The sequence below is a fragment of the Myotis lucifugus genome, unplaced genomic scaffold (genome assembly GCF_000147115.1).
Source record: "Myotis lucifugus unplaced genomic scaffold, Myoluc2.0 scaffold_937, whole genome shotgun sequence".
In the NCBI taxonomy this organism is placed as follows: Eukaryota; Metazoa; Chordata; class Mammalia; order Chiroptera; family Vespertilionidae; genus Myotis; species Myotis lucifugus.
The window spans coordinates 27472-43000 of record NW_005871985.1 but is presented as its reverse complement, the minus strand read 5'-3'; the positions used below and the strand labels follow the sequence as shown (position 1 = coordinate 43000).

General features: G+C 63.8%; 1 protein-coding gene across 4 annotated transcripts in view; it reads right to left on the bottom strand.

Moving 5' to 3' along the window:
* Window positions 1-15529, bottom strand: part of LOC102417580 (actin-binding LIM protein 2) — a 51520-nt gene that overhangs the window by 22855 nt on the left and 13136 nt on the right. For 2 of the 4 annotated variants that reach the window (XM_023747654.1, XM_023747655.1), the window contains exons 6-9: window positions 11745-11843; window positions 11327-11380; window positions 5530-5582; window positions 4737-4875 (exon numbers count right to left, since the gene is read on the bottom strand). In XM_023747654.1, coding sequence (XP_023603422.1) covers window positions 4737-4875; window positions 5530-5582; window positions 11327-11380; window positions 11745-11843 — 345 coding nt within the window. Of the gene's footprint in view, window positions 1-4736; window positions 4879-5529; window positions 5583-11326; window positions 11381-11744; window positions 11844-15529 lie in introns of all 4 variants that reach the window. The other 2 variants (XM_023747653.1, XM_023747656.1) reach the window with 2 other exon arrangements.

The following is a 15529-nucleotide window of genomic DNA, read 5'->3' as shown; positions in this document are numbered from 1 at the left end:
TGGGGCAAGCCTGCTGGGCACCAGTGGGGCACACGGATTTTGGCTAAAAGTAGAGTCCCTAGCCAACCCCATGAGTGGCAGCGGCTCTTGGGGTGCTGCACTCTTGCACCTGGGCTTCGGGTGTCTCTCCCAGTGAGGGGCCAGTAGTGGCTCTTCCTGGGCCAAGGTCTTCTCCTGACGTCTGGTGCTCCCACCACCCTGGGGGCCAAACACAGGGAGGGGCCAGAGGGTACTCTGTCCATCCAGTTGGAGGCCAAGTCCTTGCACAAAGACCTGGCCAAGTCTCTCTCCAGGTAACCTCCTGGCCCCCGCTGGACACTGGGGCTGCTGGACCCAAGCCCTCCAGCTCCCCCAGGCCTTGCCCTCCCTGCGTGTGCGTGGCAAGAAGGCTGACAGCACTGCTGGCTGCCCCTCCCAGCTTTCTGGGGCCACTCCACTTGTATGGCGCTATCCATCCCTGGTGCCTTGCCCTGACCGCCTCTCTCCTTCCTCCAGTGTCCTGGTTCTGCAGAGATGGGGAAGGGAGGGGTCTTGGGAGCAAGATGGGGAAGAGAGGGGCCTGGGGAGTAGCTGGGCTGGAGCAAGATGGGGAAGGGAGGGGCCCGGGGAGTAGCTGGGCTGAATCAGGAGAAGTACCTCATCTGGGCCTTAGGCCCTGTTGAGAACGTAATGTGAACTCAGGAACACGTTTTATCAGGCACATGACAGGAAAGTCCAGGGACTCGGGCCACCCCCTGCCATGAACCCAGGCCCATCTGGGACTCTGTCTCCAGGCCAGTCCTCCTCTGAGCTCCCGGCCCGTCAGTCCACCCCTAGCAGGCGCCACAGCAGAAAGAGCCCACCTTGCTCGCTCCTGACCTCTGCATAAAGGTGCCTCCGCCCGCATCATCCTGCCCCCACCCCACCCTCCTCCCTGCTCACACGTGGTCCCGCCATCCACACCGTCCAGGGGCCCATGTTGCTTATCTGGGCTCCCCAATCCCTTCCACCCTGGCCCAGCAGCCTCCAGTCTGACCACCCAGAGGGGCACGGGGGAACCTCAAAAGAGAGGAAGGACCTGAAGGTTAGGAGGGTGGGACCCCGAGCAGCGCAGGCCCACCCACAGGGTCCAGGCCAGAGGGGGCCCATCACCTCAGTTCCTCTGGGGGCCCTGCGTCTCCTCTTGTAAGTGCCAAGACCCTTTTCTTATAACAAAACATCAGTGCTACCCCTTCCCCGTGCAGCACCCAGCTCATCAATACAGCCTATGACACGCAGCCCGAGCACACGTGTGCGTGGCAAGAAGGCAGACACACAGCTGTCCATCATGAATGTGCAGAGGAGGCCCCACTGCTCAGGAGAGGGGTGTCACTCTGGTTTGTCACTGCTGCTCAATGGGCTTCTCACTGATGGGGAATGGGGACTGCGCCCTGCACACCGCCACCTCTGCGCTGCCTAGCACCAGGTCCAGCACATAGTAGGTGCTCAATAAATGTCTGGTGGACAGATGGATGAATGACTGAATGATGAGTCAATCCCAGGTGAGATGTGTTGATGATGTCACAGGTGGGATGAGGTTGTGACCGGCCCCCAGGAGCCCAAGGAGGACCCTGGTGGGCGGCGGCGGGATGCACGTGTGCTTGCTCTCGCCAGCGTCTCTGCCTCTCCGGCTCCCTGCACGCTTCTCCAGGCAGGGGCTGCTCTCGTCTCCTCAGTCTCCCCCTTGGCGCCCCGCACAGCGTCTGGCACAGAGTGGGTGCTCAATAAATACCCGTTGAATGTAACGCATCTCAATTCAACAAACATTTATTGAGCGCCCACTGTGTTGTATGTCGCAGGCCTACCCTCCTTGGACGCGCTGCAGGTGAAAGCGACCGGGGTGCAGGCGGGCGGCCCTGCTCTGTGCAAACGCTTTGCTTAGTAACAGTGGTTTGCCAGTGGAACTGGTGTCGATGAACTCACATTTGGGGGCTCAAAGGAACCCTGAGAAGAGGTGGAGACCCCTCTGTGCGTGCTGCCCATCTGCCCACATTTCTCCAGAGGATGGCGGGGAGCAAGGCACGCCTGGTCCAGGCGGCCAGCAGCCGGGCCCTCGTCACTACCTTCCTGCACGTGGGAGGCAAGGCAGAGTCACCAGGACAGAGGTCAAGTCACAGCTGCAAAGGCTGGTACCGTGGCCTCCACTCAGAGCACAGGACGTCAGAGTGCCAGCCGGAGGCGAGCGGATGACAGAGTCATGTCACTGTCACCATAAGCGAGCATCAGTGTGGCGGGTGGACACACTCACACACACACACACACACACACACACACACACACTCACACACACTCACACACTCACTCACACACACATACACACACACACACACACACACTCACACACACTCACTCACACACACACTCACACACACACTCATACACTCACATATACACTCACACTCACACACAGACTCACACACACGCACACACATACACACGCACACACACACTCGCACACACTTACACACTCATGCACACTCTCACACACTCAGAAACACTCGCACACACACACACACTCACACACACTCCCATACACACTCACTCACACACACACTCACACACACACTCATACACTCACATATACACTCACACTCACACACACACTCACACACACGCACACACACACACACACACACACACTCGCACATCGTGCATTCTCTGGAGGAAGCGCCCCACTTAGGCCATTGGCTCCGGCATAGGCAGTCGGCTCCTGCGGGCCAGGGCACCTGCATGGGAAGCGGCCGCATTCCCACCTGTGTCTGCACGTGCAGGTGTGACGAGGTGGCAAGGGGCGGAGGGGACAGACAAGCCCTGCAGGTGTGTGACAGGCCACTCAAAACAGCTGGCACAGCCTCGGGCCTCGCGGGGCCCACCACCTGTGGGACACGGCGAACAGCCCTGCCCCTCGCTGTGGCACGCACAGATGGGGAAGAAGAGCCAGTGGCGGGGAAGCAAGCCCCTGCCACCCTGACCCACCCCTCCTCCCTGTTCGCACGCAGGCCTGCCATTCAGGCGGCCCAGGGGCAGGGAAGCAAGCCAGTGCCACCCTGACCCGCCCCTCCTCCCCCTGCTCGCAGGCAGGATCTGGGCTCCTCAATCTGTTCACCCTGGCCCGGCAGCCTCCGCTGACCACCAGGGGGCACGTGGGAACCTCACAAGAGAGGAAGGACCTGAAGGTTAGGACGGTGGGACCCTGAGCAGCGCAGGCCCACCCACAGGGCCCAGCGACACAGGAAGGTGTCCTCCCCCCCAGCCCGAGCCACAGGCATAAGAGGGAACCCCTGGGGGAAGCAGCTGGCCTCCCGCGAGGAGAGTGGGGGGTGGGCATGCCAGCAGCCTCGCAGAGGAGGGCCCCTATCACCCAGCCAGGGGAGGGCTGGAGCCAAGAAGACCGCCCACACCCCCAGTTTCCTGCGGGCTCTGGACCCGGGGCTGGTGCCACGCTGCCCCCAGGGCAGGGGCTGCCATGGGGCTACTGAGCGGGGGCGGCAGGGGCTCCCCACCTTCCCGACACAACTGTCAGGAAAATGCTCGAAGCAGAAAGGCCCACTGTCTACGCCAACGGCCCAGGGCCTGTGTGCAAGTCCTGCACCCTTGCAGCCCTGGGTGCCAGGAGCAGGGAGGGAGTCTGCCTGTGGCTCTCCTGTGACCAGCCCTGCACCCCCCGACCTGCCTGCTGGGGGGACGGGCAGCTGCCGTACCCCTTCCAGACCTGCTCCAGGACAAGCACGCCGCCTCCCGGGACAAGTCTCTCTGGGGACATTTGGGGGTGACCTGCCCGTGGTGACATCAGCCCTGTGCACCGGCTGCACCCCAGGAGGTGGGGGTGCTAAGACTCCTGCTTACAAATCCACACAAAACAATGACCCTTCTTTCGTTTGAGTTTTTCTTTAGCAACGATAATGTCCAAGCCCCTCCCGCTCTCCCACGGATCACTCTCCAGCATGAGGATGAGGGCGAGGATGAGACGGTCTGTTTGCTGAGCACCTACTATGCGCCCGGCTGTGCACACATAGCACCTCCTTCAGGGCTCAAACACCAGCCAGGCACACAATGGGACTGACGCCCAGCGACAGGCGAAATGCCACACCACGAGGCTGGTCATGGTGAGTGGGGACTTGAACCCAGGACTGTCTCAGGCAAAGCCGGCATCTTTCTTCCGTGTTCTCGCGCCCACACCTGTCCCTGCTCGGCCTCTGCTCCCCGCTAAGCCTCGAGCTGGCCCTGGGACCCGGAGACCACGCCGGGTCCCCCGAGAGCCCGGCTCTACGGCACACAGCCCCTGGGAGCGAGGCCCCTCGGGAGGGTCCTGCCTCTGCAGATGGCTCCTACTCAGGCTTTGTGCCGTCACCTTGCCGCCCGCACTCCCTGGGGACCCCAAGTCCCGGCTCCCGGTCCCTGGCTCAGGACAAGCGTGGGTCTGGGACAGGCCGCATCCACTCCGAGTCTGGCCCCGCTGCCCGGACCGTGCGTGTCTGCTCCGGAGGGAAATGGCCCCGAGTCCAGCCTGGAGCCCGGGGCCTTCCCTGCGCGGCTCTCTACCCGCTTGTGGCTCCGGCTTCGAGGGAAGGGCAAGCACGAAGGGCCTGTGGGTTTGCACCTGCGCTTTTCTAAGGAGCACGGCTTCGACCTGGGGGAGCGGCCTGTGGTGCGGGGGCCCCTCTGCCGCGAGGTGTTTCGGGCCACAGGATGGCACCTCGCTCAGAAGAACCACTCACGTGAGTAAAAGCCGTCTCCCGGGCCCGTCTGGAGAGGGTCTCTGTCGACCCCGCTGCTGAGGGACAGAGACTGGCTGTCTCGGTCGGGCGAGTTGGTCCTCGTGTCTGCGTTCCCCTGGAGAATCAGCCAGCTGCCCTTCTGCTGGGAAACACAAGGGCGCGTGACCTCCAGGTCATCTGCGATGGCACCGCCCGCGTCACAGATGGGGAAACTGAGGCCCAGGGCGGTCCAGGGCCCAAGTGGCTTCACGCGGGGGAGCCGGCCTGGGGCTCTTTCCACACACACCTCCCTCCTGAAGGACAAGGGGCTGCAGCTCCCGGGGCAGGAAGGCCCTGCCCGCAGGCCGCTGGCGATGAAAGCGCGTGGGGACACAGCCCTCCCCTGCCCCCTCGCCCCTCCTCATGCATCGCCTCGGGCTGGCGTGGCCCCCAAGCCCAAGGTGTCTCCTCTGGCCTCTTACTGAAAACACCTGCCACGCCCATTCTAGAACAATCCTCTCCGGTGCCCGAGAGCGCCCTGTGGCTCACTCTCCTCTCGTTTCAGACACCGGCCAGTCACAGAGCCGTAAGCAGGCCGCCTGGGCACAGGATGGGACCCGGGAGGGGCTGGGCCGGCCCGTAGGTCAGAGGAGGCAGCAGGGAGGAGCCCACCGGCTCTGGGATTTGGTGCCTGTTTCACGGGCGCGAGGGACCCCTCAGGAGCATCGAAGGGGAGGAGCCGAGGCTGCAGGCTGGAGGCACCCACAGGCCCGAGCTCTCCTGCACAAGCCGCTGGGACCAGGCGCCGCATTACCTTCCTGCCGTCCTGGTCGGAACCCCCGTCCTCCCCGTCCAGGCGCCGCGAAGCTGGAAGGGAAAGCCGTCCGTCAGGACACGCCGTTTATTCTGGCTCCCGCGCCCCAGTTAGGCTCAAACATTGGAAATAATCATGCCCGGCCGGCGTGGCTCAGGGGTTGAGCAGCGACCTATGAACCAGGAGGTCAGGGTTCGATTCCCGGTCAGGGCACATGCCCAGGGCTGTGTCCCCATAAGCTTTCACATGCTCGATCCCCCAATGGTTCTTTCTCATCGTCGATGTTTCTGTCTCTCTCCTTCTCCCTTCCTCTCTGAAATCAGTAAAAATGTATTTTTTAAAATGGGAAATAAAGACGAGGCCCCAGTGGGCGCCTCTAGAGGGCAGAGGCGCCAGCGAACTGGAGGGGCTGGGCAGGAGCGCTGGGCGGCCGTGTGCCCGTGCACCCCAGGCCTTAACACCCAGGGCAGGCGGGTGAAGTGACACCTCATTAAAATCCAGCCGAGCCCCCGGGGTGCAGCGACAGGGCATTGTGAAGAACACTTCCTCCTACCGGGGTTTAACTTCAAGGTAAGGGGGTCTCAGCCGTCCAGCCCGCCCTGTGCCCACTCAGCCGGGTGCCCCACGGGCATCGCTGCCTGTCACCACACAACCCACTTCACAGACCGGAGGACTGAGGCTCAGAGCGATGTCCCGCCTTCCTCAAGGTCGTGGGTCAGCGGGTAGCAGAGGCTGCCCTTTGAACCCAGGTGGCCTGACTCCTGGTCCTTCCTCTGACCGCCCCCCCTCACCGGGGGCCGCCCCCAAATCACTGGAAACAGTCCGCGAAGGGCAACGACAAGGTAGAAGGTATACCCAGGGGGGACCACGTGGTGTGGAGCCGTCACGGCCGTGTCCTCCCCGGCCCCAGAGCGGGTGCCCCCAGCTGGGTGGCGTGCTCTCCTACCAAGTCTGACTGGGAAGGCAGCGCCCACTTCAGTCCATACAGACCCACCCCGAGCGCCCGAACTGACATGCCGACCCCACGCACGGAGCAACGAAAGGAGGACCCTGGGCCTCCCATCCGCCAGAGACCGCGTGGCAAGGACGCGAGGGGGCTCTTGCCTGCCGCCTGAGGAGGGCCCCGGCCTGGTCGCTTGTTGGGGCGCCATGCCCCGCGCACCATCAAGGACAAGGCTGACACCAGGCCCGAGAGCTGGGAGCCTGGGGACTGGCCTCCAGGACCTCAACGAGGCAAGGCCACAGCTGAGGCCCGTCCGGCCTCGCCAACACTTCCTCCCTCCCCCGCCGCCTCCTCTCCTTCAGGGAGAGACGCATTCCACCATGAAAATCCAAAGCCCGCCTCCCCCTCTCAGAGGCAGGTTAACGAGGAGCCTGCGCAGGGAGCAGGGTGATGGGGGAGGAGGGGGCAGGGCCAGGGGGGCGCGTGCCCATGCTGGGTCTCCTGTTGCCCAGACAACCGCCCTGGGGAGGGGAATCTGGAGCGTCTGCCATCCATCGGCGGGCTCGTGGCGGCTGCCAGCAGGACCACTAGGCCAGTGGCGATTTGAGGGCGGAGACACTGCCCCCGTCCAGCCCGCAGAGGCCCCGATGGACCGACTCGGGGGCCATTTGCAAGCGCAGAAAAACCGAGGCCCTTTGCTATGTGGAATCCGGAGTTGAGGCCAGGGCCATGGGCCACCCTGGGTCCGAGGGCTTCCCACAGCCGAGGACAGCAGCTGGTGCCGGACTTCCCGACGCAGGGTTCACGGACAGCCCCATGGTCTGGAAGGAGCATCTGCCAAGATTTACACGTTCCCTCTGCAACACGCCAGCTCCTGGCCAACCACAGCCTTCGCAGGGCCCGTCTGCAGCCGCACAGCCCACGCCAGGCCCCGGAGAAAGGGGGCCTGGGCAGGAGACATGGGACCTCCCGGCACTTGGCACTGTTTGCGGCTGCTCCCTACAGCTCCGAGCCTCAGTTTCCTGATCTGTAAAGTGGGCGGATGACGTCCACTCCTCCGAGCTGTGAGGACGCCAACGTGCACGCTGTGGCCTGGGGGGAGTTCAGGTCTGAAGACCTGGGAATAGTCAAGAGGCCGACGTTGGGGCGGATTTTCGGCTGCTGTTTCAGTGTCAGGAGGGGACCAGCCCCCGAAGGACAGGGGGGATGCCTTTCCTGCCGCACCCGGCGGCTCCTCGGAGCCTGGAAGGCATTTGCCGCGGGAAAGGCTGACGACCCCTGGGTGTCCCCGGGAACCTGTGTTGGCGGCACCCCATGACCGTGGGGTTTCTAACTTCCTTCCTGGATGTGGAGCCTGCCTTCCCCTTTTCCATCCCAAGAGGACCCCCAAACCACGAGACTCAACCCCACCGCCCAGGAGCCCTAAAGGCACATGAGACATGACTCATTCCTGCTGTAAAGCAGGGGCCACAGAAACAGCCATGACGTGGGGCCCTCTTTGCTGTCTGGTATTGGGGAGGCTCTGAGAGGCGGGAGGGCCATTCCCACCCCCCGTTACTGGGCAGCTGGCGGTGATGAGACAATGCCCACCTCCTGGGAAACCGGGGAGGTGTCCTTCTACCTCCTACAATTTTAGAGAGAGAGGAGGGAGAGGAAGGGAGAGAGAAACATCGATCGGCTGCCTCCTGTGCACCCCCTACTGGGGATCAAGCCCACAACCCAGGCATGTGCCCCGACTGGGAATCAACCAGGTGACCTTTCAGTGCACAGGACAATACCCTACCCACTGGGCAACACTGGCCAGGGCCTCTTGTATCACTTTAAACCAGTGGTTCTCAACCTTCTGGCCCTTTAACTCAGTTCCTCATGTTGTGACCCAACCATAAAATTATTTTCGCTGCTACTTCATAACTGTAATGTTGCTACTGTTATGAATCGTCATGTAAATATCTGATATGCAGGATGGTCTTAGGCGACCCCTGTGAAAGGGTCGTTCGACCCCCAAAGGGGTCGCGACCCACAGGTTGAGAACCGCTGCTTTAAACCATCTAAACACTGGGCCCCGCTTCACGCCCCTGAGGGGCTGGACCACCAAGCCCTGCTCTCTGCTAAGGTTCAGCGCAGCCTCACTTAAACCTCCTCGAGGCTGGAGAGCGAGGGAGGTGGCCATGAACCCCCGTCCAGAGGAGGGGCCTCTGAGGGGTGTGGGCTCCGGTGACGGGGCTGTGCTCTGCATCGAGGCCGCCCCACAATGTGCCTGCGAGGGGTTGGCGTTCAGGGAAACATCAGGAATGTCCCGCGGGGCGCCCGAGCTCTGAGCTCTGGGCGTGTACGCCCCGCTGGGTGGCCTGACTGCGCCGCCCCCGGCCTCTCCTACGGCCGCCCCTGCTTCCCGCACAGGGGCGGGGGCTCCCCTTTCAAAATGCCCCAGTCATTTCCTTTTGCTTCCTTTCTTCTCTTTCTTATTCTTTTACTTTAAAAAAGCCATTAAATCGTAGCCAAGTAGAGTTGGAACTGCTGTAGTTACAAGAAAATACTGCGGGGCCTCCATGCTGTCAAAGGCAGCCTAGAGGGCCAGGGGTCAGAGGTCAGGGGGCAGGCAGACTGGGTGTGGACCTCAGCTTGGCCACTGACTGGTCACTGCACCACCTGACCTCAGAGTGAGGAGGAAACGAGCTGCGTGTCGAGCGCGCACGTGCCCTGACCGTCCAGCGGCAGCCTCGTGAGGGCTGGTCCTCCCGTCCCCACCTTCGTCCCCCCCCCAACAGGCCTGGCCGCCCGCTGGCTGGAGGAGGAAGGCCAGAGCGCCGGGAGAGGGTGATGCCGAGTTAAGAAAAGCTTGGCATGAGATGGGACTGGAGAGCTGAAAAGCAATGACGTGGATGAGAAAGCCTAAACCTGGAGCTCGCCGAGTGTATTATGTGAGATGAACTCAATGGCCCGCCCCACAGCGTCGTCACCGCAGTTTGTTTCAGGAGTTCGAGGGCTTCCCCAGCTGGAGTCGCACTCCTCCGTCCCCCAGAGGCGGCTGGCTGGTCCGTTTGCTGAGACTGGGGGGGAGGGGTGACATGCCCACATGCATGGAGTCACACGCATGCTTGCATGCTCACACACACGCCCGACAGGGCACATGCCGACGGGGTGGGGAAGCCGTGTCACATTCAAACACCTGCCACGGTTGGCACTCAACGGCGTGCCACCGCCCCGCCGGGCACGGGCTCAGCCGGCACGGGCTCAGCCGGGCACACGGGTAAGGCCAGTCCGCAGCAACCACATGCGGACCCTATGTATGTCCGAGTAGGCACTGTACACCATTTAGTTCACGAAGGAGTCAGCAAGCCCCAATCTGGAACGCGCCGAGGAATCCGGCCATTGCTCAGGGTTCGGGCAAATGGGAGTTCACGTGCCATTGGAGGGGAGAGGCATTGATTTCCGGGTGAACAGTGACCCCAGAGGATCCCTGCTGGCCGCCCCCGCTGACCTCCCCGGCATAGCTCTGTCTCAGGTCTGGGGGGGCCACAGGCCACCCAGCCACGTCGTGACCTCACCGACTGCCTCTCCCCTCCACACTGTGCGAAGGACGCCTCTGCGGCTAACACGGGCCAGGCGAGCACCCCGCTTGCGTGCAGGACGAGGCCTCGGGCGGCGTGACGGAGGCTGGCGCGTCCTTCAGCTGGGCCTCAGTTTCCCCGCTCATACCCCTGGGAGCCCGTCCCTCTCTGACCCTCGGGAAGATCTGGGCTCTAAGCACCCTGGCTGGAGGGAGCGGGAAAGGCCATCCGTCGCCCTGGAAACCAGGCTTTTCACTTTCTCTTCCTGTCTTGGGAAGAGGCCGAGACCCCCCAGCACAGGCGCCTTCGTCGAGGACAGCAAGCCGTCTGAGTCTGCACCGGCCCCTGACCTGCCAGCGAGCACCGAGCACACGTGTGCCATCCCCCCGGGAGCACCCAGCCAGGGGTCCGTGTGGACCTGCTGTTTTCCGGCTGCATCTGAGCAAGACCCTCAGGTGTGGGGATTCCTCTGCCCGTCTCCTAGCAACGTGGTAACACCCACACCCCACGGCGTCCTCACCGGCGGCCCGTGGAGGGCAGGGTGGAGGGGCCCGTCCCATTTTGCAGATGAGGAAACCGGCTCACGGAGGTGATGCCCCAAATCACCCAGAAATTCGTGCAGACGGGGACACCGTGAGCCTCCGGCCTCCTGCCTCTTGCGCCATGGCTCGGCCACCGCTCCCTGCGCACCTGCCCCGCAGGCTCAGGTGGAGCGGGCCTGGGTGACCACCCTGAGGAGGCTGGGGGCCCAAGCCCCTCTCTCCACTCAGCATCTCAGCCCCGATCTGCTGATGCAAGCAGTCCCTCACTGGAGGCTCGGCGTTTATCCTCTGGCCAGCGATTCCCACCACTCAGGGCCTCATTCCCACGCGGGGATGACCGACTGACTCGGTTTGTCCTGTTTCCCGCAGACGGGCTGGCTCGGCTGTGACCCAGACACCTGTCCCTCCCCCCTCAGCTGCGGTCAGCCTGGCTGCTTCTCTCCAAGCAGCAAACTCCAGCCACCTGCCCACCCACCCAGCCCGGCACAACGCCCCCCAGCCCGGCACAACGCCCCCCAGCCCGGCACAACGCCCCCCAGCCCGGCCGTGAGCGTCAGCCTCGGGTTTCTGCCACACAGGGGCCCTGATCAGACCCGCCTTCCTCGGGCTCCATGCGGAGGCCCTGCCCTGGGCCTGAGCGAATGTGCACTTAATATTCAGGCTCAGGGCCGCTGCAGGGGGGCATCAGGCATCAACACAACCGAGCGAGGGCTCCGTGCAGGGGGCAGGCATGCGGGGGCACGCAGCGAGGGGCACGGTACCGTGCTGCTTGTAGATGGGGGGCTTCCTGTAGATGTTATCTTTGACGCCAGTGTCTGGGAAGAAGACAGACAGAAAGGAGAGAGAGCAGGTCAGCAAGCGAGCGGATGGCCGGTCAGCGCTCCCCAGGCACCCGGATCCGGGGTCTCCAGAAAGATCCGGGACCTGCCCTGGGCGGACACCGGGTCCCACCGCCTCAGCCCAAGCCTCAGCCAGGACCGGTGCCAGCCCCGGGGGGAGGGGCAGGGGCGCCCCGCAGGCACAGTGTCTCCCTGGTGCTTGTGGGCCTTTGGAGACAGGAAGTGGGGGGATGTGCTGATTTTTTAAGCATCTTAGGACTGGGGGGCCTAGGGGGGCTGGGGGAACCGAGAGGAACCCCCCACACACCTGCTGGGCGAGACGGGCCGCAGCGGTGCCTACCTGGGACGTGGAAGTGGCGCGGAGCCTGCTGGTAGGTGGCGGGCGGCCTGCTGTCGGACAGCACCGAGAGGCTGGGGGTGCTGCGGCCGCTTTCACTGCCTCCAGGCCGAAGCGCAGACAGCGGAGAGCAGGGGGAGCAGAGCAGAGCATTTCAAGCGAGAAATCTTATTGGGTGACCCCGTCTCCCTGCCTGTGGGCCCCCAGCCCCTGCCCCGCATTTCCACACGGGCCCACGACTTGTTAATCCAACCTCGCGCCCACCCTCCCCCGGGCCCCGTGGCGAAGGCACAGCGGCTCCGAGGGCCGAGCGCCATGGCTCCTGGTGCCCGGAAGGGTGGCCTGGCCGCCTCGGCAGAGCCTGCTCCCCTTGGGGGGCACGGCAGTCTCCTTGGGGAGCACGCGGTCTGCGGCTCTGGGCGCTGGTATTGGCATCGGCCCAGGCCCCTTCCTATCTGTATGAAACGGTGCTGCCCTCTTTGGAGAGGCCACATGGGCATCCACACGGGTTCTAGCGCTCGCCCTCATCACGTCTGTGCGCGAAGCCGCGGTGGAAATCCACTAGCTACAGGGGAGCGAGACCGTGTGGGCATCAGCAGCTACCACTCCACCACTGCCCCCCTCCCCCCGCCCCAGGTAAGCATGTGGCAAATTAAAGGGAAAGACCCCTGTGGGCTCCAGTTCCTCACTCCACCCGGATGTGCCACTGCTATTTGGCGAACAAGGTTGGATTATCAAGTCACAGCGTGGACGGCCCTGGTCCCCAGGCGAGGCCCCCTCCCACCCATGTTTAAGGAACAATGTGACAGACAGAACGCAATGGCATGGGACCTGGGAGGACCAGTGAGGCGCGGCGCCTCCCCTCCCGTGGCCTCAGGGAACCCCGCTCGCTCGGTGACAGCTCGGCCAAGGGCAGGGCCACTCGCAACCCCAAACACCCCGTGGAGCTGCAGCTGCTCACACCGCAGGGCCCGGGGTGATGAGGCCTCATTGAACAGCGGGTGGCCCTGTGCTGCTGGGGAGGCGCCGGCTCAGAGAGCTCTCGCCTGGGTGGGTGGGCAGGGCCCGGGGCTCACAGGGTGGGTGGAGCTCGGCTCCAGCAGCCACACCAGGGCCCCCACCAGGCCAAGGCCACAGAGGGGCTGCGGGTCACTTCAAGCATCTTCCTGTGCCTGGGCCCCAGTGTCACCTGTCAGCCTTGATAGGACATCAGGGAGACAGCTGTCCAGCCCCTCCTGGGGGGAGCCCTGCCTGCCCCCGGCGGCCGTACCCCAGCGCCGTGTGGAGCCGCCCTGAGCTTCCTGCCTGCGCACCACCCCAGGGAGCAAGGGCTCCCAGGCCACCCTACAAGTGTGGCTGCGACTCAACTGCACCAAGCCCACCCGCTCGGATGCCAGAACAGTGAGCGCGGCTCACCCGGTGCCATCCCCGAGTGGCGGGCTCCTGGCAGGGCCTCTGAACCGGGAGGCCTCACAGGGCTCGTTTCCTCTGCCTCGAACCCATGGCCTCACCCCCCATCCCGCCCAGGCCACAGCCTCACAGGTCACAGGCCTCCTGACCCCAGCGCCCCAGCCCGTGTGCAGCGTCCTCCCAGGATCTGTGTGTACATTTCTCTAAGGAGTCCCCAGCCTCCACCCGGCGCTCAGGGGGCCCGGGCCCAGGGGCAGCTGGGACACAGCCACGGAGGCCCCGGGCCCACCCCCTCACCTCCGCCATCAGGGCTTCCACATCAGCCACCACCCCTCGAGACCTCGGTCCCAGCCCGACGCCTCTCTGCTCACACCCTTCCCTCCTGGTTTTCCCTCGCCTCCCCCTCAGGCCCGCCTGGAACCCCCTTTCCAATCCTCCCCACTTGTCCAGATGCTTCCTGGTCAGGCTCAGGGGCACCGCCTCCCTTCGCCGCCTGCTCACTGTGAGGTCCACGGTAATAAAACGCGCCACTAGCATCGGCCCCGCGCGAGGCCACGTGCACGCTGGGCCACGTCAGCTGTCGGAACATCCCGACGGCCTGCGGGGCGCGCACCCCTGTGGCCACCTCCTCGGGAGGGACAGGGCTGAGGGGCCCGGGAGGCTCCGGTTACGGCTCCGGGACCCGCTTCCTCCGGGGCCTTGGCGGTAAATCCCAAGCTGACGTCACCGTGGAAGGAGGGAACCAGAGGAGCCGCTGTGCTGCCGAGGAAAAGGCACAGAGCTCCCTCCTGGCGAGGCTCGTGGCTCCCAAGGGAGGTGGCCCGGGACCGAGGCGGCTCCGACATCTGCGGAGGCTCATCCTTCAGCGAGAGGGAAAAGGCGCCAGACGGGGTGAGGGTGGGGGGCGGGGGGCGGTGTTTGCTAGCGATGGGGAGCCCTGGCCGTTGAAAAGTCGCCTTCTTTTACTTCAAGCAAAGGGCTCACTTCACGGGCATCGCGGCAACGGGGTTCCGCAAATGCCACATTGACGTGGGCCTCACCCGTTTTTATCTGAAGATCTTTCCTGGCCCAGGATCCCCGGACACACGTCCTGTCCAGCTGTCCCTCTCCTGGGCCCTCTGGACCTCGGCACGTTCTCAGATTCTCCTTGTCCTTCACGACTGGCTCTGTGTGGGCCAGGGGCTCTGCCAAAGGCCCCGCGGGGGGGACCCATCTGATGATTTCCTCAGACTAGACGGAGGGCATGGTTCTTGGGAGGAAGGCCACAGAGGTGCCCTCTCACCCCATCGGGTCCAGGGCACCTGCTGTCACATGACCCATCACGTGATGCTGACCCGGGCCCCTGGCCGAAGTCAGGGTGGTGCCAGGTTTCTCCACCGGACAGTTCCTCTCCTCGCCCTGCCACACCGTCCCCCGAGGGACCCGTCACAAAATGCACCATTTCCAGCTTGGCCGCTTTTCAAGAGTCAGTGGGTCCAGTAGGGACCGTGGTGGCAGGACAGGTGCTCCAGAAGGACGTGGTCCCCAGGACCAGGGGCTCTCTTCCCAGCAGACCCGATGAGGCCACAGGAAGCCAGTGATGGTGACGATATAAGAGAAGCAAGGAGCCCGTCTGGTGACCATCATGTGACAGCGTAAACCAGCAGAGCCTGCCTCTTCCTGGTCCCCTCAGGACAGAAGGCAGGACAGCACGGCTGCTTCTGGTCCTGCTGAGTCTTTGTGGTGTATGAGTCAGCTAGGGCTGCGTAACAAACACCATGGACGGAGGGGCTCAGATAACAGATTTCCTCCTCCCAGTTCTGGAGGCTGGAAGTCAGCAGCAGGCTTGGTTTCTGGTGTGAGCTCCCCTCCTGGCTTGTCGACAGTCCCTGTCTCCACGTGGCTGCTCCTCTGAGCGCCCACAGAGTGGCTGAGAGATCTTGTGGTCTTTCCTCTGCCTATAAGACCACCAATCCCACGGGTTTGGGGCCCCACCTGTAAGCCCTCGTGTGACCCTAATAACCTCCTAAAGACCCTTCTCTGAAGGCAGTCACATGGGGGGTTAGGGCTTCAACATATGGATTCTGGGGGGACACAATTCAGTCCATAGCATGTGGGCGAAGAAGAGCTGGGCCATGTTCCCAGTGGGGCGGACACATGCTTCCGTGCAGGGTCTGGCCCTGGGAAGAGGCAGGAGTGGGAGCCATGCAGGGTGTGCGTCCGCCCCAGGCCACCCTGCGCTCTGAGTGTGGACACGTTCCTGCCCCCTTCAGCCTCAGCCTTTGGGCCTGGTCCCCGCCACTGGCATCCCTTCGCCCGTGGAGTGACAGGTGGGGACAGAATGAGATGATGTAGGTCCGAGGGCAGCGGTGGAGAGGCCCTAACCTCTGCCTGCAGCT